The sequence below is a fragment of the Balaenoptera musculus genome, chromosome 19 (genome assembly GCF_009873245.2).
Source record: "Balaenoptera musculus isolate JJ_BM4_2016_0621 chromosome 19, mBalMus1.pri.v3, whole genome shotgun sequence".
In the NCBI taxonomy this organism is placed as follows: Eukaryota; Metazoa; Chordata; class Mammalia; order Artiodactyla; family Balaenopteridae; genus Balaenoptera; species Balaenoptera musculus.
The window spans coordinates 42,983,147-43,011,037 of NC_045803.1; the positions used below are offsets into that span (position 1 = coordinate 42,983,147).

The window sequence follows — 27,891 nt, forward strand, 5'->3', positions numbered from 1 at the left end:
AGATTGAATCACTGATGTTCCCTTACAAGTTGTCATCGTCATCTAAAAGTCAAATAAGAACTACGAAAAACTTACAATAAGCATTAAAAGTTTAGAGAACGATATCAAACTGCAGCATTTAATGGGTCTGCCTGTTACTGCATGACTTAATCTTTACTGCACTGTGGCAAAAGCCTGTACTGCTCTTTGAGCCTTGCCTGGCATTTAAAGGTGGTCCTGTGTACTAGTGCACATGCCTTGTGATTGGACATAAATTTCCATGCCTAGGCATTTATTTCTTTTAAATCCAGTGTAGAGCTGTAGATTCCCTGTTCAATGACATGTTTATGAGCAATTCATACAAATGTAGAGACAGCAGGGAAAGCTTTTTTCTGAGGTTCTCTGTGAATGCTGTTAGTTTTGTTGACAGTTAAACTTGCATTTTTTAAAAAATGCAATTAAAGTTTATTGTTTGGGGAAATGGCTGACGTTTACGGAACTTCCATAGAATAGAACTTTTTGAGTTCCAAGGAGCGTTATTTTAAAACTACTGACCTAGACCATCCAGTCTTTCCTGAGGGAAGGAATCCTATTTTAGTTTTCTGTTTCTGTTATTTGTTCCCAGCTTCACTGCACAGTGCCTGCTTACAATTTCCCTGTGACTGCTCTGGCCATCGCCCCCAATACCAACAACCTTGTCATTGCTCATTCTGACCAGCAGGTAAGAGATCCCAGTGCTTTCTAATTCCCTCCAAATGGATAGTAACTTGGAAGCTGAGATAACGACAATTTTGGAGGAGCTTTTCTTTGATAGTACTGGACAATATAAAGGTAGTTTTCTCTTATGTGTAGTGTAGTAAAGCTTCCATGTATGGCCTGGGCACATCATAGGCCAGTAACATTCATTGGCTTGATGGGGCACAATGGAATGGGAATGGTGAAATACTGAGATTCTAGAATAAAGAGGTATGAGAAGGAGGAAGAATTTTCAAGGGCTCGTTTTACTGATTGTTTTTAGGCTAGCGATGAAATGGACTCAGGTGTTAGAGTGGATATGGGAGAACAATGAAATTTCAGAAAGGAAGTGTAAACAAACTATCCTCTTTAAAATCGCATCAAAAAAATAAAGTACTTAGGAATACGACTCACCAAGGCTTATATGCTGAGGACTATAAGACATTAATAAAGGAAATTGCAGATGATTCAAAGAAATGGAAAGCTATCCCCTGCTCTTGGATTGGAAGAATTAATATTGTTAAAATGGCCATACTACCCAAAGCAATCTATAGATTTAATGTGATCCCTGTCAAATTACCTGTGACATTTTTCACAGAACTAGAACAAATAATCCTAAAATTTATATGGAATCATAAAAGACCCAGAATCGGGGCTTCCCTGGTGGTGCAGTGGTTGAGAATCTGCCTGCCAGTGCAGGGGACATGGGTTCGATCCCTGGTCCGGGAAGATCCCACATGCTGCAGAGCAACTAAGCCCGTGTGCCACAACTGCTGAGCCTGTGTGCCACAACTACTGAGCCTGCGTGCCACAACTACTGAAGCCCGCTCATCTAGAGCCCATGCTCCGCAATGAGAAGCCCCCGCAATGAGAAGCCTGCGCACTGCAACGAAGAGTAGCCCCCGTTCGCTGCAACTAGAGAAAGCCTGTGCGCAGCAGCAAAGACCCAACACAGCCAACAATAAGTAAAATAAATAAATTTATTTTTAAAAAATAAATAAAGATAAATAAAAATTAAAAAAATAAAAGACCCAGAATTGCCAAAGCAAGCCTGAGGAAAAAGAACAAAGCAGGAGGCATAACCCTCCCAGACTTCAGACAATACTACAAAGCTACAGTAATCAAAACAGCATGGTATTGGCACAAAAACAGACATATGGATCAATGGAACAGACTAGAGAGCCCAGAAATAAACCTACACACCTATGGTCAGTTAATCTTCAACAAAGGAGGCAAGAATATACAATGGGCAAAATTAGTTCTTTGTCTGCCACTTTTCCAAACCAAGTTGTAAGGAGAATATAATTGTAAGAAGATCTTTAATCTGAGCTACAGAATATATTATGTATGAACTTGTCAATACTTATATATCCTCATCTGTAAAATGGGCTTGATAATACCTTCCTCACCGAGCTATTGGAAAGATTAAATGTGATCCAAGAAGCACATTTAAATAGACCACTAGGCAGATGATGCTTGCTACTTTGATTAGCAGTTTTTACACTCACACATGCACACACATACACGTTATATCCAGGAAATGAAATCTCTCATTTAAGTTCTTCTGTCATTAAAACTAGTGAGAAATTTTTTGGTACCTGTTTAATTAACAGAGATTGAGTTAATAATACACAGTGCGGCTAGGGAAACAGCACTTCATATATTGCATAAATTAGTATGACTGCTTTAGAGGACATTTTGGAGATATCTAAAAAAAAACTTAAATCCACATAATCTTTGATTCAGAAGTTCCAGTTCTAGAAGTTCTTCCCATAGGTATATGCTTTTAGTTGTGCAGAAAGACATTGATTCAGAGATAATCATTATAGCTTTATGTGTAGTAGCCAAAGATTGCAAATACCTGAATGCTCATTAAGCAGACTAGGTAAATAAATCCTGGTACATCCAAGAAGTGAGTAGATTATTACATGTTCTTCAAAAGGGGCATGAGTGATGTGTGTATACCTTGATATGGGTCAGTCTCCATGGTATAATGCTAATGAAAAATGCAACATACAGAATAATGTGTACTGTATGCATAAAATATCTCTGAAAAGATATAAACAAGAAACAGGCTGCTTTTGTCTTGGGGAAAAGAGATATTACGATTGCAGGTGGTTTTTCTCTATAAACCTTTCTGTGCTGTTTGAATTGTTTATTCTGTAATTTACCTTACAATTTTTTTATTAAAAAAAAAAGTAGTGAAAATGAATATGGCTGAATATGATACAGTCAAGGTTTGTATAGATTATTTTCTGGTTCAGGCTGACCCTTCTTTGGTCTTTCTGGGTACCTGCCTGCACTTGCTCTGTGTCATATCCTTCCTCAGGTATTTGAGTACAGCATTCCAGACAAACAGTATACACAATGGAGCCGGACCATCCAGAAGCAGGGGTTTCATCATCTTTGGCTCCAAAGGGATACTCCCATCACACATATCAGTTTTCATCCCAAGAGACCAGTGCACATCCTTCTCCATGATGCGTACATGTTCTGCATCATCGACAAGTCGTTGGTGAGTTCTTCACCACTACCACCTGTGCTCTCGCTGGTTCTACTTTACTTAGGAATCTTTCCATTCTAAAAGCAAAGGAGGACAATAAATTACAGGAAGGAGAATCAGAATAAAGGTTGCTAGTACATTCTTTGGAGGAGAGGAGCTTTTGTTTTGCAGATTTCCTCATTTTCCTACCCAGTCTCATGAGGCTCCCAGGGAAGGGGCAGCCCCTTGTGTACTAGTTTTTGCTGATTTGACTATTTCTCTGCTTTGCCTCTCAGCACATAAACTTAAGTAGGAAAGAGATTAGGTCCGTATTCGGAAAGTGACCATAATCAGGGAATACCATTGGTTTGGCTGAATCACTTCCGCCTTTGCACCCTGGGATGACTGACATGATTTCATTAAAGGAGATACAGGCTGGGGTTTTGACCACTTGTGCCCCTTGGCTGAATATACTGAAACACTATCTGCAGGCTTGAGGGGTTGGTCTTAGTGTTTTGAAAAATGACCAGTTAGGAAAATTCCATTCTTCAAGGCTGTGATTTAGGTGGGATGTGAGCATTCTTTTCCGTTCTAGAGTCCAGCCTCTGCCAGCTGCAGTTTTGATTCACCCCAAATTTCGTGTTTTTTTCTGGGCAGGCAGTTTCTTTCCTAGGAGCAGTGTGAGCTGTGGCCATGCCTATAATGCACTTTGGGCTTAGATTACAGCCAATACAGTGTTTTGGTGTATCTGTGAAGGTGGGCGTAGGAGGAACACAGGGAAAGCAGCAGATGGCTCTAAAGGAGGTGTGCATGGTGATGTGTCACTGGAACTCATCTCATGGGCCCTCCGTCCTCTGGGTGTGGGAAGCAGAGCTGGCTGACAAGTGCCTTCTGTGAGATGAGTGATACAGGAAGGGCCCCTCCCATTCGTTTGCCTCTTTATAACTCAGCCTAGATCAGCCCATATTTTTCCCCAAGCGTTGGTGATAAGTCCATCACTTCCTCATGCAGGGCAGAGCTATTTCCCAAGGAAGTCAGAGATAAAATATCACTTGCTTGGCTAGAGGCCGTCTCTCGAGGTGTCAGTGACATCAGTGGGGCTGGTTTGTGTTGCATTTTTGCCTGCGGAGAAGTTCAGCCACTTGGCCAGTCTATGACCTGGTTGGGGGAGAGTCTAGAAAGCAGAGCCTTTATGGACTGAGCTCCTACACATGCCAGTTTGTTTGTGTCTCACAAAGTGTTACTGACGAGATTGGCCAGAAGCCCCGGCTGGGCCCTTCAATCTTGCTGGCGTAGAGTACCAAGCTCTCTTTGCCACATACCACCACCACGTACAGCAGAGCCGCAGGAGTGGCTCCAGCTTTCTTCCTGAAGTAAGAAGAGTCAGGGAGGTAGTAAGTGTATAACATGACAGAAGGTTGTGTTCCCCCAAAAAATCACTATTGTCCTTTGTTCTGTAGAGACCCAATAAAAAAAATAATGATTTAAACAACACATTTTTGTCTTTTTAGCCTCTTCCAAATGACAAAACCTTACTCTACAATCCACTGCCTCCCACAAATGAATCAGATATCATCAGGAGGCGCACAGCTCATGCCTTTAAAATTTCTAAGAAATATAAGGTAATACATTTTGTGTTACGTTCTGGGTGGTTGGTTCCTTGTGATATTATCAAAATGTAATAAGTCCCACAATAGACAAGAGTGCCTTCATTTTACATGCAGAGAACCTGGTTTTGGGAAACCAGTGACCTTTCTGAGACTGTCTGTCCCTTAGGTTTGTAGTTCATTGTTCTCACCTCAGTAGATTAGAGGCAGGCACATCATCCTTCACCAAAATGAAATACATGGGTAGTGAGAAATGATGGTGGAGCTCAGTTGGGGTCTTTGTGTTAAAGCTGGCTTTTAAATTTGACTTCCAGTGGAGAATGTTCCACAAGATAAATTTCGAGCAAATGGAAGTCATTGAATTTATTAGATGTTCCTTTCTGGGCTCGGCTTTTCACTGTACTAGAACAGATATCCATCGAGCTTATGATACTACAGCTATTTGTGCCAACTCACAAGTTCCATATTCATGCTTCTCAGATCAGAGTTCCTTGGGCACCCTGGAACATTTTCTTGGGGGGGGGGTGTTGTAAATTATTCAAGTAAGATTAACTTCTTGATGCATTTGTAACTTGCCATTTGTCAAGAATTTAGGCTCCAAACCCCTCTGTTAACATTGATTCCGAAGAAATTAGAGAATCGCAGATTTTCCATACAGAGAAACATGAAAAATCTTGCTGAGATCTTAAATGATGGAATTCAGTTTTAAAAGCTCCCAACTTTTCCAGTCTTTTAAGTCCTATGGCAGGAAGGATTGTCAGAGATTTATACCCCTCCAGCCTGAACGAGTCTAACCTTTTAGCTCTAGTTAGTCTATTCAGGACTAGCCCCGGAACCTAACTCCTGGTGTAATCATTACCATCTCTCTACAGCCTCTACTCTTCATGGATCTTTTGGATGAAAGAACACTAGTGGCAGTAGAACGGCCTCTGGATGACATCATTGCTCAGCTGCCACCACCCATCAAAAAGAAGAAATTTGGGACCTAAAACAGGGCACTGTCTGTGTCCTTTCTTGAATTGTCTAACCTGTTTTCACAAATCATGATAATAAAACAAAGTTATTCTTTAGGACTAGTCATTATGAATGTTATTTTCTAAAATGCTGGACAGGAATTTCCCTTCATTGACTGAAACTGAACAGAAACTCCAAGGTATATTGTAGTTGAGATAGTGTTCCAATTAGCTACAAAGTCATCCAACTTGTTTAGGTCCTGTTTGTTCTTTAGACCACACTCTCAGGGGAAAAAGGCAATAGTTACCTTCTATTCCCTAACACATGCTTGAGGCTTCAGAGAGCTGATGACCTTCATTGTCTGCCAGCCTCCAGCCTGCAGCCTGTGCAAAGTCATGGGGACTTGCCTCAAGTTGCCTTTGAGGACAGGGAAATTATGCTTGCTTATTCAAGATAGCCTAACTACTGACAGCAATAATCAGCCTTATGTTTCAAGAAAGAATATTAACTGTAGTGCTCCATCTGAAAAGTAGATGCCCTTGGCCTTTGGTAGAGGTAATAATTTTATTTGAAAGGAAAAATCAGGTTTGGGGATATCAGCCCCAGTAACCATCTTTTTATGTTCTGTGCCAGTTCTAAAGGTTAAGGAAATATTGGGCATTTTCTTATGGAGTGGGAGTGGAGGTGGGGACCAGACAGCCTGCTATATATTTCACCATTTCTGTTCTCTTCTGCTTGCTTTGACATTGTTATTCCTGTGGGTGTTATCAACTGACTAGTTTTAATGTGATCTTTTAAATTAGAAAGTGAAGAACTAAGTTAACCTGAACTAAGCAGATAGATTTCTTTCCCATCTCAGTGGATGTATTCTGTTGCATGCCTGTGGAAACCCAGTATGTGCGGTTTTTTGTTTGTTTTGGGGGTGAAGGGCTGTAGTATAGACAGAAATATGAGGGCTCTGATGACATCATGGGTAAATTGCTGATGAAAAACATTTTTGCTGAGATGAACCCCACCCTCCAGTTTGGAAAGGGAAAAAAAAAATGTGAGAATTTAAAGTAGGTGTGTAGGAGGAGAATTAACAGAGGTGATAAGAGAGAGAAACAGAGCCCAATAATTTATAATATGAAGGACAGCCTATTTCAGGTTTGCTAAGAGAGAACAGAGACAGCAAGGTTTATAATGGTTGCCACTTCTCTACCCCACCTGTTTATGTTTTTTACAGCGATAAGAGTAATTTAAACAAATAGCTGCAACTTTTTAGGTCATTTGTGTAAAATACCTTTCCTCTTGCTTGAATAAATTTTCTTAGTGAGACATATTCTCCCAGTCTGCATTAGACTGCACTATTACAAACAGTAATAGTCTATTACGAATAGACTGGACTGGAAGATCCTGCCCTTTCTAAGAAATGTTTTAGGTCTTCTTTTGTGTGATTGAAACCAAAGTTCAAGTCACTGATCTACAGTGAATATGACCAGAGGGAGGCTAGGATGCCTTAAATATTAACTCACTTGCTTTTCCCTGACTGTAGAGCTATAAATTCAGAGACTCTTTATTAACTGGAATATAGTTTAAGACTTGATTTACTTAACTTTAAACATATTCTGAAACCTTGTGGATTGTGTTGGGTGTAATTCTGACGGAGAGGGCTCACAGATCATCTGAGTGAAGAAGTAAAACTGTCTGAAAGTAGAAAGCATTCCTTTGCAACATTTCCAGCCAGTGATTTGGACTTCCATAAATGGTATGGGAAGTAAAAGCTTTGGGCCTTGAAATTCTTCCTCAGTAGAGAACTTTGAATACAAATGAAATAGAAACTGATTGGGGCAAGTTAGAGAAACTGGGGGAAGGGGAAGGCAAAGCAGTATAAGTAAGAGGACACTTCGGTGCATGTGTTTTAGGGTGATTTTACTTTAGGGATTTGTGTAACCTAGGCGCATTATGTTTCTTTTTCAGGCATTTTGCAGACTGCTGCTCATACTCGAATTTTACAGAAAAATTTTGATCTGAGACCAACTTGAGAAAGGTCATGTTTGCTAACCTGACTCAAATGCTTTAAAAATTCACTTTTCTCATATAGTAGCTAGTAATCGGATCTTTGAATGGATAATGCAACCTTTACCAGGGAGATTACAGAAAATTAGACTGAGAGAAACTAAAATCTTGGAATATTGGAAGAAAGTTAGAGATCGTCTAGTTTGGAGGGTTTTAAAGCTTTTTTTTTTAAGCATCGAAACTTTCTTCAAATGGAACTTTGTTCTGAACGGAAACATATGGTACAGATAAAAGAAGAGCTCTTCAGTTTGTTGGGGGTGGGAGTCGGGGAGGGAGGCACAAAGGTTGCTGAAAGAAAACTGTGTGGCCCTTGGCCTCATTTTTATACTCATGGAAATGGAGACCAAGAGGAGAAGAAAGGGATTTTTCCCATTGTCACACAATGGTTCATTAGAAGCCCAGGTGGCATTCTTATAATTATTCCCCCACCGTCTCTTGGCTGTAGGTACCCAGTAAATATGATTAGCAGGCATGGTATGCAAAGGATTTTCCATTCCACAGGCTGCAGAGAAGATGTTCAAGCATTTCTTGCTCTGGATGAGCACTCGATTTAGCTCTAAGGGTGAGTTCTGTGGGCAGTCTTATGTGTAAACCATATAGAGTGTTGTAATGAACAACCTAGTGTGTTATCTGCTAGTGCTCACGTGGGGGTATTTCTCTAGGGTTAATTCCTGGGAGTGGAATTGCTAACTCATACTGTGTTCATTTTCTTTCACTTTTAGTTGTCCTTTGGAGTTGGCTGTATGTCCATCAGCAGGGTTTGAAAGCACTCATTTCCTTATACTTTGCCATTGTAGTGATAGTTTTAGTTTTAGCCCATCTAATGGGTGAAAAATTATATTTTACTTTGCATTTCCCTGTTTACTAATGAGATTGCTCACTTTTTTATGTGTTTTGGCTATTTGGCTAATTGTGTAAATTACATATGCATGACCTCTTCTTTTTCTCCTAATGTGTTATCTTTTTCTATCATATCTCAAGGCATTTTATGATGTAGATCAGTACTGTCCAATAAATTCTCTATGGTGGTGGAAATGTTCTGTATCTGTGCTGTACAATAGACACTTTTGGCTCTTGAGCACTTGAAATGTGGCTAGTGTGACAAAGGAACTGAATTTTAAATTTTATTTAATTTTTTAAATTAATTTAGTTTTGGCTGTGTTGGGTCTTTGTTGCTGCACGTGGGCTTTCTCTAGTTGCGGCGAGCGGGGGCAGCTCTTTTTTGCGGTGCATGGGCTTCTCATTGCAGTGGCTTCTCTTGTTGTGGAGCACGGGCTCTAGGCGCACGGGCTGCAGTAGTTGTGGCTCGCAGGTTCTAGAGCGCAGGCTCAGTAGTTGTGGCGCACGGGTTTAGTTGCTCCATGGCATGTGGGATCTTCCCAGACCAGGGCTCGAACCCGTGTCCCCTACATTGGCAGGCGGATTCTTAACTGCTTCGCCACCAGGGAAGCCCTAAATTTTATTTAATTTTAATCTGGGAATTCCCTTGTGGTCCAGTGGTTAGGACTCTGTGCTCACACTGCCAAGGGCCTGGTTTCAATCCCTGGTTGGGGAACTAAAATCCCATAAGCTGTGTGGCACAGCAAAAAAAAAATTTTTTTTTAAATTTTAATTTAAATAGCCATGTGTGGCTAGTGGATTTCTTAGTGGACAGCACAGATCTAGATTTTTTTTTTTAATATTTATTTATTTATTTGGTTGTGCCAGGTCTTATTTGCGGCTCCCCGGCTCCTTAGTTGCAGCTCACCAGCTCCTTAGTCGTGGCATGTGAACTCTTAGTTGCGGCATGCGTGTGGGATCTAGTTCCGTGACCAGGGATCGAACCTGGGCCCCCTGCTTGGAATTGGAAGCTTGGAATCTTATCCACTACGCCACCAGGGAAGTACCCAAATCTAGATATTGAGGCTTAGCTTTGTGTCAGTCCTTTGTTTTTAGAACTTAATACTCACTTAACATACATTTATTGAGTGCCTGCTAAGATGATCTCAGCCCTCAAGAACTTCACAGCCTAGTCGGGGAGAGAAACAAGCCGATCAACATTAGAGATGAGCATAGGGAAGGGGCACCGAACCGGTGGGTTGAAGGTAGGAGATAGTCCTTGAGAATTGGGTAGTAATTAGCAACGTGGAAAGGAGAAGAAAAGAGGCCTTCCTGCAGCATTCTCAGTACAAAGGTCTGAAGCGAGAGCATAGCCTCTCCAAGGGTTCACCAGTAGTTCCATGTGTCTGAAACACAGCACAGATCGGAAATGGAGGAAAATGAGGCTGAAGGGCAGGCCGTAGTACTGGGTGCACCTGGGAGGGTGACTAAGAATCAGGGGAGGTTCCTAGGAAAGGTAAGTGTAGAGTGGTTTCCACAGAGGAAAGCTAAGTAGCTTAGATAAGTAGATTTGGATAAAGAGCCCTTAAGTCAATGTATAGTGAGAAATAAGGCCAGGTAGGAGTGGGCCTTGAAGTCTGTGGTTAAGAATTATCACTCAGTAGAAGATATAGTTATGAACCACTCAGATTCAAAGGAATGGCACAGTAAAAATGCCCATTTGTGTAAGTAAGGGACAGAAGAGACTGGGAGTTAGGGAGGCAAAAAACAGGCTGTTGTGTAGGTTCTTGACTTGGGGGTTTGTGTTAGTTTGCTACGGCTGCCATAACAGTATCACAGACTGGGTAGCTTAAACAACAGAAATTCATTTTCTCACAATTCTGGAGGCTAGAAGTCCGAGATCAAGATATTAACAGGGTCAGTTTCTTCTAAGGCCCCCTTCCTTGGCTTGTAGATGGCCCTTTTCTCCCTGAGTCTTCACATGGTCTTCCCTATCTATGTGTGTGTCTGTGTCCTAATCTCTGCGCCAACAGTTATATTGGATTAGGGCCCACCCTAATGACCTCATTTTAATTTAATTACCTCTTTAAAGACCCTATCTCCAAACACAGTCACATTCTGAGGTACTGTGGGTCTGGACTTCAACCTGTATATTTTGAGGGGACACAGTTCAGCCCATAACAGAGTCTGTGGAAGGGCTTCAGGAGCTTTGTGAGCCCCCAAGTTTGAATGCTGAGTTTTACACAAATGTGCATTTGTCTGAGGTGGGTCCACAGTAGGCAGCTGATTCCCAAAGGGGTCCGTGATCCCTCCCCAGTTGGCTGTTTGCATTAACTTACTCAGGAGGAAGTTAAAGATGTCAGACGAAGGCCTGGAAATGCCATAGGCATCAATAAACACAAGCTGGTGTTCAATGGTATATGAAGAATGAGAGTTTACGCTGACTAGAAGACTACAAGTGTTATTGTGAGGCACTGGAAATTCTGTTAGAACTGGTATGGGAGGAAAGTGGATTTTATCTTTGGACCTTATTTGAATTTCATGGGAAATTATGTAATTTCCATGACTGTCAATAAAAAACACCAGTGATTTTCCATAACTAAGTGAATTCAATGAAACTAACCTTCTTCTTGTTATATCCTTGTTAATATTTTCCTAAAAAGAAAGTCACAGAGCAACAAAACTGTCACCAGCTGCTTCTCATTAGGAATGTGGTTAGCAGATGTGGGTTTTCATAGTTATAACGCATTGAGATAGTTAATCCATTTTTGTGGGTTTCAGATGGATAGTGATTTATCTTGGCAGGATGAATTTTAAAATGCGCTTGCATCAGCTAAAGGATATATGCACCTTTTCCTCTTTCACTTCATGTTTGTGCTGGAGAGAAAAATACGTTTTAGGATATTTCTCCTGGAAGGCAAAGTAGTACTGTTGAAAGGGACAATTGATCTCACTGTCCTCTAATGGGGGAAGAGAATGCATGGGTACTTTTTCAGAGTTGGATGTTGGATTGGTTATCTTACAAGTTTATTTCTCCCTTTGGCCTCTTCTTTAGTAGTAATTGAGCAGCTCTTTTGTTCCTCTGGCATCAGGCCGCCTTTGTGGTATGACCTTCAGGCTTGCTAAGGGCTGCAGTTTTGCCTGGGGCCCTCTTTCCTTATGAAATTACACAACACTCAAACCTTGGAAGCAGCCCCAGATCCACTAATTCTTTCCTTTGACGGACTTTTGGCAATATGTACTCCCTTTCAGCCAAAGTGTAGCTTTACACAAGATCTGTTTGTCACCGAAATTAATTTGGCCATTTGCCCTTTAAGCCTGGAGTCAAATAGTATTATGGCAGACTCATTCCTAGATAAAGTATAGACTCTCAGCTAGAGAGTTTCTACCAAAGGTTTTATTGTTGCTGCTGCTAAAGGTCAACAGGTAATAATATAACAGCAGCGGTACTTTTCATGGAACTCTTACAGTGCATCAGGTACAGTGTTGCTAAGCACTTTGCAGACATCACCCCAGTCAACCCTTACAACCACACTTGGAGGTAGAAGGTGTCTGAAGTTTTCTGAAGAAGAGACTGAGGCCCATGACCTCAGGCCCTTGACCATTGTCATATAACTAGTAATTGGCCAAACTACAATTTGAACCTTGTGCTTTTAATTACCATGCTATATTGTACGTCTACTATGAGGGAGAAGAAAAAAAAGACCACTGGCTTTTGAGAGAGTATAGAATCAGAGCCTGAGTAATAGAATTGTAGGAAATCATGGAACTGAGAGAGCTAATCCAACCCCCTCATTTTGAAGTAGCAATGATGCCTGCCTTGTTCTGAGAAAACAAATAACAGCTTGAGCAGAGGAGAATACCTACTGATAGGTGACAGGAATGGAAGGTGATTGGGAATTACCTCAGCCATTCCCTTTTTTAGAGGTAGATAAAATAACACGCCTGTTCAAAGAATTATCTAAGCTTGTCTCGCCATCCCTAAGAAACCGTGGGAACAGATGTGTACCCTTTTTATTTCAGATTTCATTATCCACAGTAAGTAGATTTCCACTGACTACTTGAGATTTCCTAGATGGTAATTTTCACTCTGCAAGGAACCAGTAACCTTCAGAGGGATTATTTGAAATGACTACAGTGCAGGAGGCACTGAATTTCAATCAATCACATGTTTAATGAGTTCCTTCTCTGCAAGGCGGTATTTTTGGAAGAGTGGGGAACAAAAAGAAGTCAATGGGTGGTTCCTGCCCTCCTGTATTTTATAATCTACTTGGACGAACAAGCGAGGCATAGAATAAAATTGTTCAAAGGAAAAACCCCAGCAAATTGGGCAGCCAGGGAAAACTGGGATGAGATCTTGCTCGGTGGGAAAGTGGTTGAAAGGGGCAGGAAGTGTTTGGAAGGATGGACTCTGGCAGGAATGTGCAAGGCATCATTGGGAGACACTGGATGAGTTTGGCCAATCTGTAGTGATGAAAGAGAATGTGGAAAATTAGGTTCTGATGCAAGACCTTGTCAAAACAGCTCAATAGTTTGGAAAACTTTTATGGCTATATTTGAAAATAATTTTTAAAGTAAATACCCCCAAGTAATCCCAATATCAATCTCGATTACCTTTCCTCTTCCCAGGATTAAATTACTACCTTATGTAAGTGCCCTCACTTACTATTTATTTGGAAGATCACTGACTTCCTTCAATTCTACTGACCAAAAGGTCTTGACACTTTTGGAAAGAATTTCCAGCACTTCCCTTTTGCTAATAAAGGTGTCCTCAAGTGCCCAATCTCTGGGCAATTATGTATGTAAAAGTTTCAAAATTGTGCTCATCCTCTAAGGAGTCAGCTGCCAGGTGCTCTCTAATAAGCAGAAATTTCACATAACTCAGGCATCTGGGGGTTCGCGCCTCAGCTGGAGCAAAGCCAGAAATGTCTGTGACTGCAGGTGCACTTCAGCACATTGGGACCTGCCGGAACAGCGAGCTGGCCTCACTGCAATTGATTTAGGAGAGGGCTGGAGGGTTGAGCTTCTGCTGACACTTGCAGCTTGGAAAATTCTGCTCCGCTAATTACAAAGAGGATTCTGCTGTAATGATTTTTTTGGGTAAGATACTTTTCTCATTTTGAATTCTTTCTTCATTTGGGCTCTGGGTGATTTCCAGTCTCTATTTTTATTGTTTTAACTCCTGGTATAGGAGGCTGTTTGAAAGTTTCCGCCCACACACGAATGTGCATTCAGAGTGGTGCATGGACATGGCTTACAAGCTTCAACATGTACTTCATGAGCAAGCAGGTATATAGCCCCTTTTACAGGAATTGGTACTCGCTTATTCTGCTGGCACCCCCCCACACATGAAAATATGGGGATTTTGCTTTTCTTTCCAAAAAAAAAAAAGGAAAGAGGGCTCATTGACGTCACGTTTTTGAGATCTCTCTCAGCAGCGTGATTTCTGGACCCTCATCTTTGAGGTCTGGGGTATGTTTTTTTGTTTGTCTGTTTTTAAAAGCCCTGGACCAGGAGGATGGGAGACCTGAGTTGTCTCTGTTTCTCCACTGTGGGCTTCCAGCCGGAGTCTTTGGCTTTCTGGGCCTCAGTTTCCTCAGCTCTTCAAGCCCATGAAACTGGAAGAACCAGGTGGATTGTATCACCCATGTCTTTGTATAAAAGCTGCTGCAGGCCCTGCAGTGTGCAGTTCTGGGGAGGCTCATATGCACTTGCTCCAATATAAGGCCAAGGCCTCCAGGGTGAGAAAGTTAGATCTACAAATTCAAGTCCAAACACTCCAATATTTGGTTCTATGAGGCTTTTTACATTCATATTCTGCCATCGCCACTGACCCTGTACTCTGTTCACATTGGAATTCTGGCATCTTCCTAAGTAACTCATTCGACAAATATCTTTGAGGCCTACCTATTGTGGCTGCAGGGCTAAAGAAGATATGGTCTCCTCTGGCATTTCTGGCAAGTAAACGGGATTACAAAGCAGAGTGACAAATGCTTTGGTTCATGCCTCTGGACCTATTGCCTAGGTGGACTATTGAGCTTCCACTGTCACCTCTGTGAAGCTGTCCCCAGGCCCAACTAAATGTTTCTTCTACTCTGCTCTCAGGGCGTTTTCTACATGTCACTTAACCACATAATAACACATCAGGTTGGTTGGTTCTCCGTTTTCCTCCCCCACTAGACCGCCAGCTCTCACCTGTGGCACGTTTTATCCAGCTCCTCTCCAGGCCTCAAAGGGAGCACACTGAGGAGCATTCTGTAAATACTTAACGAACCAGTCAATGCAAGTGAACGTGCAACTCGGTCTTGCAGGATTGCAAAGTGCCTCTCGAAGCTGATTTTGCTTTCCGTGCCCAGGCAGCTCTGGTGAATTGCACGGTAGAGGTCAGGAGTTGAGGGTGGGGAGATCGGAGGCGTAAGAGGGAGAAGGTGAGACCAAGCCCCACTTCGCTAGAGCTGCCCACGTCCGGTAAACTGTAACCCACTGGACTGCGGTCAACTCCTTAACCTCCCGGAAGCAGCTCGGCCGGTCTCTCCCCGCCCCTCCGGAAGGTGGGCGTGGCCCCTCATGAATAATGAATCACCGCGGTGAAGGGGGGCGGCGGGCCCGCCCCCTCGGGCGGGAAGGGGGAAGCGCCGAGGTTGCCTGACTGGAATGAGGGTAGCTGCGGCGACTGCGGCGGCGGGAGCGGGGCCGGCCATGGCGGTGTGGACGCGGGCCACCAAAGCGGGGCTGGTGGAGCTGCTCCTGAGGGAGCGCTGGGTCCGAGTGGTGGCCGAGCTGAGCGGGGAGAGCCTGAGCCTGACGGGCGACGCCGCGGCGGCTGAGCCTGAACCCGCTCTCGGGCCCGCGGCAGCCGCCTTCAACGGCCTCCCGAACGGCGGCGGCGCGGGCGACTCGCTGCCTGGGAGCCCGAGCCGCGGCCTGGGCCCCCCGAGCCCACCCGCGCCGCCGCGGGGCCCGGCGGGCGAGGCGGGCGCGTCACCGCCCGTGCGCCGGGTGCGGGTGGTGAAGCAGGAGGCGGGCGGCCTGGGCATCAGCATCAAGGGCGGCCGCGAGAACCGGATGCCGATCCTCATCTCCAAGATCTTCCCGGGACTGGCGGCCGACCAGAGCCGGGCGCTGCGGCTGGGCGACGCCATCCTGTCGGTGAACGGCACCGACCTGCGCCAGGCCACCCACGACCAGGCCGTGCAGGCGCTGAAGCGCGCGGGCAAGGAGGTGCTGCTGGAGGGTGAGCGGGGCCGGCGGGCGGGCGGCGCTGGGCTAACCCGGCGCTCACTTTGTTTCTGCCACCCTACCCGCTTTGCTGGGCCAGCTCCTTCCCTCTCCCCCGCCCCCCGGGTCCTCACCTTCCTCTCTACTGGTAGCCCGGCTCTCCCCAAACCCCGTCTGCTGGGGCTTTGAGGATGGAAAAACTGATGCTCCCTACAGGAAAAGTTGGGCAGCCGCCGAAGTGTGGCTTGCAATCCCCAAGGAAGACTCGGTTGAGATTTAGTAAGAAGCAGCCGTGCTGGAAGCCCCGCCTCTGCACGATAAGCTGACACTAAGAACTAGAGGGGGACGGAACGAAGCTCTGGAGGTCTCCGTTTGCCTCCTGAGAAGTGCCGGGTTGGCGCTTTCTTCGCTCACCTCTGGCTCCCCAGGGCAGGCGGGTCTGTTAAAAAAAAAAAAAAAAAAATTCATCCACACCGGTGCCAGCGGTATGCTTGGGCAAACCACCAAAACGCTGGTTAATTTATGGGAATTTAACCCATCATTGGCTCTCAACAATAACCAAAGGAGATCATAGCACTTCATTGAAGCCAGAAAGCTGAAACAGCAAGTTTGTGTGGTTAATGAGCCTTGTTTAACAGTGGAGGCTCACGTGTTTGAACATTTACTGCCAACTAGAGTTTTGCCCCTTTTGCAGGAGACTGGTGCCAGCTTCCTACCATTCACAGGCCTCAAGGCTTTAAGCTTATTAGAAGCCTGAAATGTTAAATCTCAAGTTATGTTTGAATAGCTAGGATTATTCTTTAAGTATGCATGTGATCTGTTACCTGGGTCTTTTGTGATGAATTTATGGATTTACTAAATTTATGATTTACTAAATCTCAAAATTAAATCTCATCTACTTGAAGGACTCATGCATGTTGGAGGTAATATTCAGAAATTTTTGAGCAATCGGCCTTCTTTCACTGATGATTTCAGTCATTCAAGAAGCATTTATTGCTGGCTATATAGAACAGAATATAAAAGATGATGTGTCTATTTGGTGTCTAGTTGGGGAAATGATAGAAAAGTGCAAAACAACTTACAAGTTATAGATTACGGAGTGCAAACTATATAAATGCCAAGGGAACGCAAAGTTAGGAAGTAGTTAGTGGAAAATGTATTGGTCAGGGAGGAATTTTTCAAGGAGCTGAATCTTGAGCCAGGTCTCCAAGGAAGTGATGGACATAGGCAGAGATGAGTCAGGAGGGTATTCCTGGCAGAGGAAGAAGAGAAGGGAAGGGGTGTGGAGTGGAGGTAGGAAGGAGCCAGTCATCAAACTGAGAGGCCAGAAGTCCAGCTTGGCAAAGTGATTGTCACTTTTTTCTAAATCTGCTGGTAAATATTTGGGAAAATGTTAGTTTCCAAGTAAATATTTTAATGTGCTCCAGTTGTGAAATTCCAGTGTCCCACCTTTATAATATCCTATTTATAAATCTTATTTATATCTCACTTAGGTGGGGCTAGACATTGCTCAGAAATTAGTGCAAATAAAAGGAGTAAAATTATAGATCATGGCTTGGGTGGTATGTGTGTAAAAAAATTGTTACCATAAATGTGTACCTTGAAATTGGGCTAGCTAAGAATTCGGTTATAAATTCTTAGAGCCAGAATGTTGACTGTAGTACTACTTATGTGGTGCTCAGTGGTGGTGGGCAGACATTTCAACTCTTTACCCCATATTTTTTTAAAAATCCAGTTTTTGTTTAGATATAATTTGAACCTGGTATTCATACCAATTAAATGAAAGTCATCCATCTAGTAAATGCTTCCCAATATTCATTAGCCTAAAATAGGCCACATGTGCTTTTAGAAGGAGGGTTTACAAATGGCAGCATAACATTTATTGAATGCCTATTTAGCTAACACACAGGTTCTATTTTATTTTCCCATTTTGTAAAAGACAAGTAGTTTTTGTTCTTATATGTGTGGGGAAGTATGAAATTGAACTTTCAAGCCAAGGGATATAAAAATAAAATTGCTTAGAATATGTAAAATCACTGAAAACAGTGATTGAATTGAACCAAACATGTAAAATTGAGAGCTAGTGTCCCAACCAGGAAGGCCACTTTATTTGTTTATTTATTTTTGGCTGCATTGGGTCTTCATTGCTGTGCACGGGCTTCTCATTGCGGTGGCTTCTCTTGTTGGGGAGCACGGGATCTAGGCGCTCGGGCTTCAGGAGTTGTGGCTCGCGGGCTCTAGAGCACGGGCTTAGTTGCTCCGTGGCATGTGGGTTCTTCCCGGGCCAGGGCTTGAACACGTGTGCCCTGCATTGGCAGGCAGATTCTCAACCACTGCGCCACCAGGGAAGTCCCAGGTAGGCTACTATTTTTTTTTTTTTTTTTTTTTGGATGCGTTGGGTCTTAGTTGCTGTGCACGGGCTTTCTCCAGTTGTGGCAAGCGGGGGCTACTCTTCATTGTGGAGCGCGAGCTCTAGGCGTGCGGACTTCAGTAGTTGTGGCTCGCAGGCTCAGTCGTTGTGGCGCACAGGCTTAGTTGCTCCACGGCATGTGGGATCTTCCCGGAGCAGGGCTCGAACCCGTGTCCCCTGCCTTGGCAGGCAGATTCTTAACCACTGCGCCACCAGGGAAGTCCAAAAGCTACTTTTAAAAGATGGATTTTTATGATTAGCCCTTAAAGTTTTGGAACTGTATGGTCCTTCCATTAGATGTCTCAAAACTTGAAAAACTGCCTTAACATAGCACAGTGATGCTCTTTTGTGGTGTGGGCAGGGAATTTCAGGCATGCCCTTACCACCCCCAAGCAAAGGAAAACTAGTCTCTGGTTGCCTGTGGTTAGGGAACTGAGTGAGCTAAGGGTTTTTTTTATCTCATGGATTTGTAGGGATTATTCATTCATACATCAAACATTTATTCAGCTCTACCAAGTGCCAGAGGAGCTTGAAGATAGTATCTGATTCCTGCCCTCAAGATGTTTGGAGTTGAGATAAGAGAGAGTTAAGAAATAGTACAGCAAAGGGCTAAAAGCGGTGTGAGAATAGAACTCTGGAGAGGGCGCAGCACAAAAGAAGGAGAGATCTATAGAAGACCGTCGTGGGCATCAGAGGTTGAGGATGCCCAGGAAAAGGCTGATGGAGAAGTTGAAGTTTGAATTGAGCCTTCTCCTAAGGAGAAAGCTGCCACCGGTAAAGACACAAGTGAGAGACAGGAAGAAGTCATTTTGCCCAGTGAGGGTAGAGGACGAATGAGGACTTTGTGGTCATCTAGACCTGGGTATGTTTCTGGCTAGTGGTTTGTAACCCCTAGGCAAGTTACTCACCCTTGCTCCACCTTAGTTTCCTCATCTGTAAAACCAGCATAGTAATAATACCTCCTCACAGGGTTGTTATTCATTTGACAGTTTATGTGCTGGGAGCCTTTTTGGGGACTGGGAATACAGCAGTAAACAACAGTAATGAAAACAAAGTCTGAATGAGGAGGGTAGGACTAGGTCATGAAGGTATGCTGTGAGTTAACAGGCACTCTCAGAATAGCCAGGATAACAAGTTGTTAAAATCCAAGGCTCCATTTTACTTGAAAAGACATACATGACAAGAATAAGTTGTTTTAGGTGAACACTTCAAGAATGAGTTTGCACTTCTTGCGTGCAAACACCTTTTTCTAATCTTGTTTTCCTGTCATCTCTTGTATAGGCCAACTTTTTTATCCTTAAGTTTTACATTTAGTTTTTCATCCCTCTGATTTTCCCTATTCCTTCACACTTGCTGTTCAGAACCTTAAAACTTGCTAATAACCGTGTGCTAGTAGTTTTGACTAATGTCTCTTAGCACTGATATTAAGATATGCTGAAATTCACAGATTCTCAGCATGAAGGGGTGACTACTCTTCTATCATATTGTATGTTGAATTTACTGTATCCTGTGTGCTGGAAATGGGGTCTATCCAGAAAGCTTCTAGAATTTATATTTGAATTAGACTACACGTCAAAAAGTGTTCCAGAGGAGGTTAGGAAAGAGCATCGTGTCCAGCTTAAGTTGTTGTTGTTGTTGTTGTTTTAATTTATTTATTTGGCGGTGCCAGTTCTTACGTTGCTGCGTGTGACATCTTTATTGTGGCATTCAGGATCTTTTTTGTTGCAGCATGTGGGCTCTTTTTTTTTTCTAATGTGTATACATATTTTATTGGCTCTCATTTTCTTTTTTTTTTATGTCATTATTGGAGTATAATTGCTTTACAATGTTTTGTTAGTTTCTCCTGTATAACAAAGTGAATCAGCTGTAAGTATCCATGTATCCCCATATCTCCTCCCTCTTGCATCTCCCTCCCCCCCTCCCTATCCCGCCCCTCTAGGTGGTCACAAAGTACCGAGCTGATCTCCCTGTGCTGTGCAGCTGCTTCCCACTAGCTATCTATTTTACATTTGGTAGTGTGTATATGTCAATGCTACTCTCTCACTTTGTCCCAGCTCCCCCCTGCCCACCCCGATCTGTGTCCTCACGTCCATTCTCTACATCTGTGTCTTTATTCCTGTCCTGCCCCTAGGTTAATCAGAACCATTTTTTTTTTTTAGATTCCATATATATGTGTTAGCATATGGTATCTGTTTTTCTCTTTCTGACTTACTTCATTCTGTATGACAGACTCTAGGTCCATCCACCTCACTACAAATAACTCAATTCCATTTCTTTTTATGGCTGAGTAATATATTACATTGTATATATGTGCCACATCTTCTTTATCCATTCATCTGTCAATGGACATTTAGGTTGCTTCCATGACCTGGCTATTGTAAATAGTGCTGCAGTGAACATTGTGGTACATGTCTCTCTTTGAATTATGGTTTTCTCAGGGTATATGCCCAGTAGTGGGATTGCTGGGTCATATGGTAGTTCTATTTTTAGTTTTTTGAGGAACCTCCATACTGTTCTCCAACGTGTCTGTATCAATTTACATTCCCACCAACAGTGCAAGAGGGTTCCCTTTTCTCCACACCCTCTCCAGCACTTGTTGTTTGTAGAATTTTTGATGATGGCCAGCCTGACCGTGTGAGGTGACACCTCACTGTGGTTTTGATTTGCATTTCTCTAATGATTAGTGATCTTGAGCATCCTTTCATGTGTTTGCTGGCAATCTGTATATCTTCTTTGGAGAAATGTCTATTTAGGTCTTCCATCCATTTTTGGATTGGGTTGTTTGTTTCTTTGATATTGAGCTGCATGAGCTGCTTGTATATTTTGGAGATTAATCCTTTCTCAGTTGCTTAGTTTGCAAATATTTTCTCCCATTCTGAGAGTTGTCTTTTCGTCTTGTTTATGGTTTCCTTTGCTGTGCAAAAGCTTTTAAGTTTCATTAGGTCCCATTTGTTTATTTTTGTTTTTATTTCCATTACTCTAGGAGTTGGATCAAAAAGGATCTTGCTGTGATTTATGTCATAGCGTGTTCTGCCTATGTTTTCCTCTAAGATATTTATAGTGTCTGGGCATGCGGGCTCTCAGTTGTGGCATGTGGGATCTAGTTCCCTGACCAGAGATCAAACCCAGGCCCACTGCATTAGGAGTGAGGAGTCTTAACTACTGGACCATCAGGGAAGTCCCCAGCTTAAGGTTTGATATTTGAGAAAAGATCAATACATTTTTGAAGCAATTCTCATTGGAATATTGTTGGAAAATCATCTTTTATTGTGTAAATATGATTCTAAAAGTATTGTTATCAAATCTATTGAAAAGAAAGTGGTTAGGTGTATAGAGGAAGTGGACTGACATGAAATTTAATTTCAGAGTTGAAAACAATTTTTATATCTAGAATAGATTGAGATCTTGAGTGTCTTATATAATATGACTGGCTCTTTGTGTATGTTAGGGGACGTGTAACGAATACTGCTGACATTATTAGGCTGCTCATTTGAAGAAGCTAGTTTGGGTTCCTACACTGCCACTTTCTTCACTGTATGTTGGAAAAGTTGAGAGTCTCCTAGAGAAAACATTTTACATTTTCTTTGAGACTTTGCCATGTATATTCATCAGTCTATCTCTTAAAGAACCACTAAATTGTCAGGACGTTTTGTGTTTCTCTGTTTTTTCTTTTTAACTAGCCTCTTTGTATTTCACTTGAATGATTAGACATGTTTATATGAGAAGCCATGTCTTTGTAACCAGATTATTTCTTATAGAGTTCCCCTTCTTGCTAAAATATGCCCTCTAAATTATTAGAAAAATATGAGAAATTTATTGGTTCTAATACAGAGTGGTTACGAAAATTCTAAGAGCATTTTTAGAAACCATAACTAGGCTTTCATTTAGATCTCAATTGATAACTCAGTAACTTCAACTGATGTATTCCCTGCTATGTAGTCCTTACGGGATAAAGGTTACTTTACTTTGTGATCAAATGTGTATCTCTGTACCTAAGGGATGAGGTGCAGCCTGTTGGCTATGGAACAGTGTTCTGCTGTGCTGAGCAGACTGAGTCATTCAAGGATCCAATCACTGTCCTTGGCTAGGCTAGCATACTCTCCTACCCAGCTGAACAACAAATGATGCTGCTTGCTTGCATTTCCCACTAAATAGTATGACAGTGCCTTAAGTTTGTTTTTATCCAGATTTTAAAGTTATCTATGCATTTTTATGTGTATTTTCTCATTTGACCTTTACACAGTCCTTTGAGGTAGTGGGCTGTTGTTGATTACACTGAAGTTCATTAATGTTAAGTGAGTTACCGAAGGTCTCAGAATTTCTCTTGATTTTTAGGGGGAAAAATGTTGTTTCCTTTGGGCAAGAGGAAAAATCTTACCTGGAATTTAAAAAATTGTAAAGTCTCATCTTCCAGATGAAGAATTAATGACCAAAGAGGTTAAGTGGCATGTTTAAGGTCACCTAAGTAATCAGTGGTGGAACTCGGACTGAAACCCAGTTCACTGCTGTCTCCCTTGTACCATGATATCTACAACCAGTCATTCAGAACTTCTAGCATCTCCTATGCATCATCATGTTGCAGTGTGCTGTGAGAGATCTCAGTGTGCAAAGAAGTTCAAGGTGGTCCCTGGCATCAAAGAGCCTAGACTGAAATTGGGGAGAGAAAACCACCACATAGAGAGTAATTGCTGAAATGTGTAGTACTCACTGTTCAAGAGTTCTCTGAAGAGGTGATCAGTTGGAGGATGGAAGAGTCAAGTGTGACTTCATTGGGGAAGGGATAATTTTGTCTGAGGCTTAAAGGACAAGTTGCTTCTCTGTAGATGGAAGGTAGTCCAAGTTGAGGAGGCAAATTGAGCAAAAACCAAAATGAGCATGACCTATGATAGGAAGTAAGGAGAACAGGAATGGACTTGGGGGAAGAAAATTAAGCTGGGTAGATAAATTGGAGCCAGATTATGCAAGGCCTTGAAAGCAGGCCAGAGGAATTTGGAGCTTTTTCATTCAATCAGTCAACCTTAAGTACCTACTGCAAACGAGGTGTTGTGGTAGATGCTGGGAATTCAAAATTGGGAGTAATCCCTGCCCTTTAGTCTAGTAGGGAAACAGTTATAGCAGGCTGTGATAAGTGCTTTAAAAGAGATGAGAACATGGTGCCCTGGAAGCAGAGGTAGAAGTGCAAAGGAGACAGCATGTCAGAGGTAAGAAAGTGATGAGTAGCTGGTGTGTTGAGAGGTAAAACGTGGGAAGATGCGGGAAGTGTGTAGCTGGAGAGCAGGCTGGAAAGGTGGGCAGAGGCCAGATCATCAAGGGCCTTGTGTGCAGTGCCAAGCAGTGGTCACTAGCGGGGTTTATATTTTCAACCTAAAAAAAGAACTTGAGTTTTATTAATATTTAAGGCATAAAAAACCCTGGTTCTCTTCCTCAGTCTTATAAGACAATGCCATTACACACTCAGTACACGAGGTGATGTCTCAAGGGAAGAGTGAAAGCTTCACAAAGCACAGGAATTGAATGTGGTGACCTTATTAATTTGTCTGCTATTATCACATTGCAACTTATTGCAGTTTACTTGAGCCTGGTTGAGTGGATTTATGATATATTATCTGCTTTTAACTGAATTAATCTTCACAAAATGAGCAAGTGGCTTAAAGATTTGCACAGAGAAACCGTGGATTGAAGATAATTCTAACACTATAAATAATAAAAACATAGAGTTTACATTTCTCCTAGTAGGAGCTCTTTGTCACATTTCAAGGTAAGCCTGTCAAGAAGTCAGCCTAAAAAATGAAATTGTCAAGAAGACTATTTGAAATGTGGATTAATACATTATCATGAATAATGAACTATATGAGACTGTATTGTACTTTGAATCATACAGTAGCTAAGATAGTATGACTTCATCAGGTATATATTTAGTGTATGTATTTCATCTTTATCGCATTCATTCTTGATGTTTACATTTTGTATATATTCTATAATATGTATGCATTAATGAATATTTGTAGGATGAGTGTGTAGACTCACATGTTTGCTGATGAGTGTGTACTACCAAAAGTTTTAGGGGCTTCCCTGGTGGCGCAGTGGTTAAGAATCCGCCTGCCAATGCAGGGGACATGGGTTCATTCCCTGGTCTGGGAAGATCCCACAAGCTGCGGAGCAACTAAGCCCCTGCGCCACAACTACTGAAGCCCGCACACCTAGAGCCTGTGCTCTACAACAAGAGAAGCCACTGCAATGAGAAGCCCGCACACCTCAACGAAGAGTAGCCCCCGCTCGCCGCAACTAGAGAAGGCCTGCGCGCGGCAACGAAGACCCAACACAGCCAAAAATAGATCAATTAATTTAAAAAAAAACACTTAAAAAAAAAAAGTTTTAGGCCTGGCAAGCCACCCAGGTTTTAAAATGCTTTAAATGAGGAGTGCTTTAAACAAAGAAGCAATCTCTTAGAAAGAGTGGCAGATGGGGAGTGTAGGAGCTCAAGACATGAGGTAAGGGAAAGCAGTTAGGAGGCTGTTGCGACACCATTAGGATAGTGAGACTGGATAGGACAGTGTGAAGCTGAAAGATATTAAGGAGATAGAAACAACAGGTCTAAATGATCAGTTTGGGGACCTAAGGGGAGGGAAAGAGAGAGGGAGGATAACTCCTAGATGTTTGGCTTGGGAAAGTGGGTATCTATGAAACCAAAACGAATGGGGGAGGAACTAGTTTTTTGGGTGAAGAGAAGAAGTTTGGTTTGGACATGTTGAATTTGAGTCACCTGTGTGACAACCTGGTGCAAAAGGCTGGTACAGGTCTGTAGTCAAGAGAAATGTCAGAAATGAGTTGAAGATTTATGAGGTGTTAGGGTAGGAGTGGCGATTAATGCCATAAGTGTCGCTGTAATCATTAAGAGAGTGCAAATTAAAAAGAGAAGTAGGAACAGGATGGAACCCTGCAGAACCCCTACATTTAAAATGAGAGTGGAGGAAGAGAAATCTGGAAAGAAATGGTCCAGGGAGTGGAAGTCAGGGAGGCAAGAGTTTCAAAAAGAAGGGGGTGATCAACATCTTCGGATGCTGGAGAAGTCAAGAAGGAAAAAGAAGTCCGTTGGGTTTGGTGATTAGAGAACAGGATTGTTAGAATTCTGTTAAGAGCAGTTTCATTGGAGTGACAAGAGCAGAGGGCAGTGAGTAGACCTTACTTTTTTAAAGTTTCTCAGAAAAACAAAAGAAGCAAAGGTGGTAACTAGAGTTGAATAAAGTATCCAAGAAGGATTTTACTTCTGTAGTTGTTTGTTTTTTATTTTGTTTTGTTTTAAGGGAAAGAATTAGGACATATTTATACAGCAAGGAGAAAAGGCTGGCCGAGAAAGGGAGAGGTTGGAGAGACAGAAGGGATGGGGAACTGATGCAGTCCATTCTTGAGCCAGGAAGTGACATGATGGGAACAGAATTTTGGGTTGGCAGCAGTGGATGCGCTTGATGTAATGCAAAGAGGAAAGAGCAAATGTAGGAAAAACTACAGCTGTTGTAGTGAAAAGCAATCCAAAGCAGAGGTGATAACCATTAAGGGGGGTGATGGTGGTGGCCCTGAGAATAGAGAGGAAGATTCAATTCAAGAAACAGTTTAAAGCAGGTGATTTCTTGCCAGGGGACAGCAGATCCACTGGGGACCTTTTCCTACCCAGACAGCCTCCTTCTGACTGCCTGGGGCACCCAAAGATTGCATACCTGTAGAGAATCTCTGGCCTCTGTTACTAGCACGGGCATCTGATGCCTCAGAGATGTTGGAGTGGAAAATTGAGAGCCACTGTTTCAAAGGAAGAAATGACAGGATGTGGGGGCAGGTTGGATATAGTGAATTAGCCCTGAGATTTCTCTCCAGGGACAGCACTTAGCTTTGTTATAAAGCACTTAGGCAGTGTAACTCTGTCAGCTGGCTATGGGGATTGAGAAGAAAAATTTTAGTTTATAAACACTACATAGTCACACAGCATGAGAGCATATTCTTCCTTTAAAGGGTTTTTTCCCTAGGTTAGTGAAAGGAGTTGTTGGCTTCTTCTGCAGAAATGATGGTATATTCAGGTGAGTTTAATATTTTGTGTCTGGAGAAATACAGTTGATTTAGTTACTAACTGCCATTCTAAGGAGTATACACTTGAGTCCTTCATAAAATTTGTGCTTGATTTCAGTGTAAAAACAAAATTCGTGAAATAATTTTGTATGTAAACAAAGTACCAGTGATTATGGTATCAGTAGATTGACCTTTTAGGAAGAGTAAAGAGTTATGAAACTCAGATTTGTTTTGGTTTCTATGATCCGGCTCCCAAGACGTTGCTAGAATGCTTTGACATATAACTAGTTAAGAATATGCGAAGTGCAGCCTTTTTTTTTTTTTTTTTTTTTTTTTTGGCTGCACCCGTGGCTTGTGGCATCTTCGTTCCCCAGACTAGGGATTGAACCCGGCCTGTGAGTGAAAGTGCAGAGTCCTAACCACTGGACTGCCAGGGAATTCTCAAAGTGCAGCTTTTAAAAAAAATTACTTTGGCTTTTCTGCAACGTTCTTTCTTTCTACCGCCTTTTACCCTCTTCTTTTTAATTTGCAACGTTTTTTTTTTAATAAATTTATTTATTTTTATTTTATTTTTGGCTGCGTTGTGTCTTTGTTGCTGCACGTGGGCTTTTCTCTGGTTGCGGTGAGCGTGGGCTACTCTTCCTTGCAGTGCGAGGGCTTCTCATTGCAGTGGCTTCTCTTGCTGTGGAGCACAGCCTCTAGGTGCGTGGGCTTCAGTAGTTGTGACACGTGGGCTCAGTAGTTGTGGCTCACGGGCTCTAGAGAGCAGGCTCAGTAGTTGTGGCGCACGGGCTTAGTTGCTCCACGGCATGTGGGATCTTCCCGGGCCAGGGATTGAACCCGTGTCCCCTGCATCGGCAGGCGGATTCTTAACCACTGCGCCAGCAGGGAAGCCCCTGCAAGTTTTTTAGAATGCTTTATGAAAGTAAACTTGATGGGATAGAGAGATGAGAAAGTTAAATCCTTATCTTTCAATTTAATTAATCTGTCATGTATATAAAATATTACACCTCACATTTGGAAAATGGGAAGCTTTGATTTTTCATTGAAAGAGACTCAGACAAATTAAAGACTTATTTATTTATTTTTAGTAAATCAGTTGATAACAGGTTTTTTTTTTTTTTTAAAGAAATGCATGTGCCTTATTCAAGGCTCTTTTGGTTTCAAAGCACAGAAACCGATTCAAGCTAGTTCAAATAAAAGGGTGGAGGTATTGTAAAGATACCGACAGGTCTCAGGACTCCAGAAAAAGCTGAGCAGCCAGGCCTCAGAAATGTCACAAACCCAGGCAGTGCTGAGACTCTGCTTTCCACTCTTGCTCACGTCTCCTCATCTTAGAGTTTCTCTGTTTCTCTCTGAGAATGTTCTTTTGCAGCAGCTTTGTTCTAGTCCTTTTATGGTTTCATTTTTCATATTTAACTCTTTAATCTACGTGGAGTTTATTTTAACATAGGTATGCAAGAGATTTAACTTTATATACTTTTCCAAATAGCTGATTATCTCAGCATTTGTCAAATAATCCTCTTGGATGCATTGTCGGATAGATTGGTGGGGCTGCCTGGAGTGCCATG

The 27,891-nt window shown here is 42.4% G+C and overlaps 2 protein-coding genes and 1 long non-coding RNA gene across 4 annotated transcripts in view; 2 read left to right on the forward strand and 1 right to left on the reverse strand.

The window, feature by feature from the left end:
- UTP4 (UTP4 small subunit processome component) overlaps positions 1–5,879 on the forward strand; it is a 32,825-nt gene extending 26,946 nt beyond the window's left edge. Inside the window, exons 14-17 of the mRNA XM_036834026.1 lie at positions 605–700; positions 3,044–3,229; positions 4,708–4,818; positions 5,676–5,879. Coding sequence (XP_036689921.1) covers positions 605–700; positions 3,044–3,229; positions 4,708–4,818; positions 5,676–5,792 — 510 coding nt within the window. The 3' untranslated portion in view covers positions 5,793–5,879. The remainder of the gene's footprint in view (positions 1–604; positions 701–3,043; positions 3,230–4,707; positions 4,819–5,675) is intronic.
- A 6,915-nt stretch (positions 5,880–12,794) lies between these two features.
- On the reverse strand, positions 12,795–16,224 carry LOC118884534. The gene is made up of 3 exons (XR_005017329.1): positions 15,987–16,224; positions 14,830–14,996; positions 12,795–13,098 (listed from the first exon to the last, which is right to left on the reverse strand). It is a non-coding gene; the product is annotated as an uncharacterized LOC118884534 (long non-coding RNA).
- The window catches only part of SNTB2 (syntrophin beta 2), a 94,220-nt gene continuing 81,515 nt past the window's right edge, over positions 15,187–27,891 (forward strand). For both annotated transcript variants that reach the window (XM_036832153.1, XM_036832154.1), the window contains exon 1: positions 15,187–15,868. In XM_036832153.1, coding sequence (XP_036688048.1) covers positions 15,289–15,868 — 580 coding nt within the window. In that variant the 5' untranslated portion in view covers positions 15,187–15,288. The remainder of the gene's footprint in view (positions 15,869–27,891) is intronic.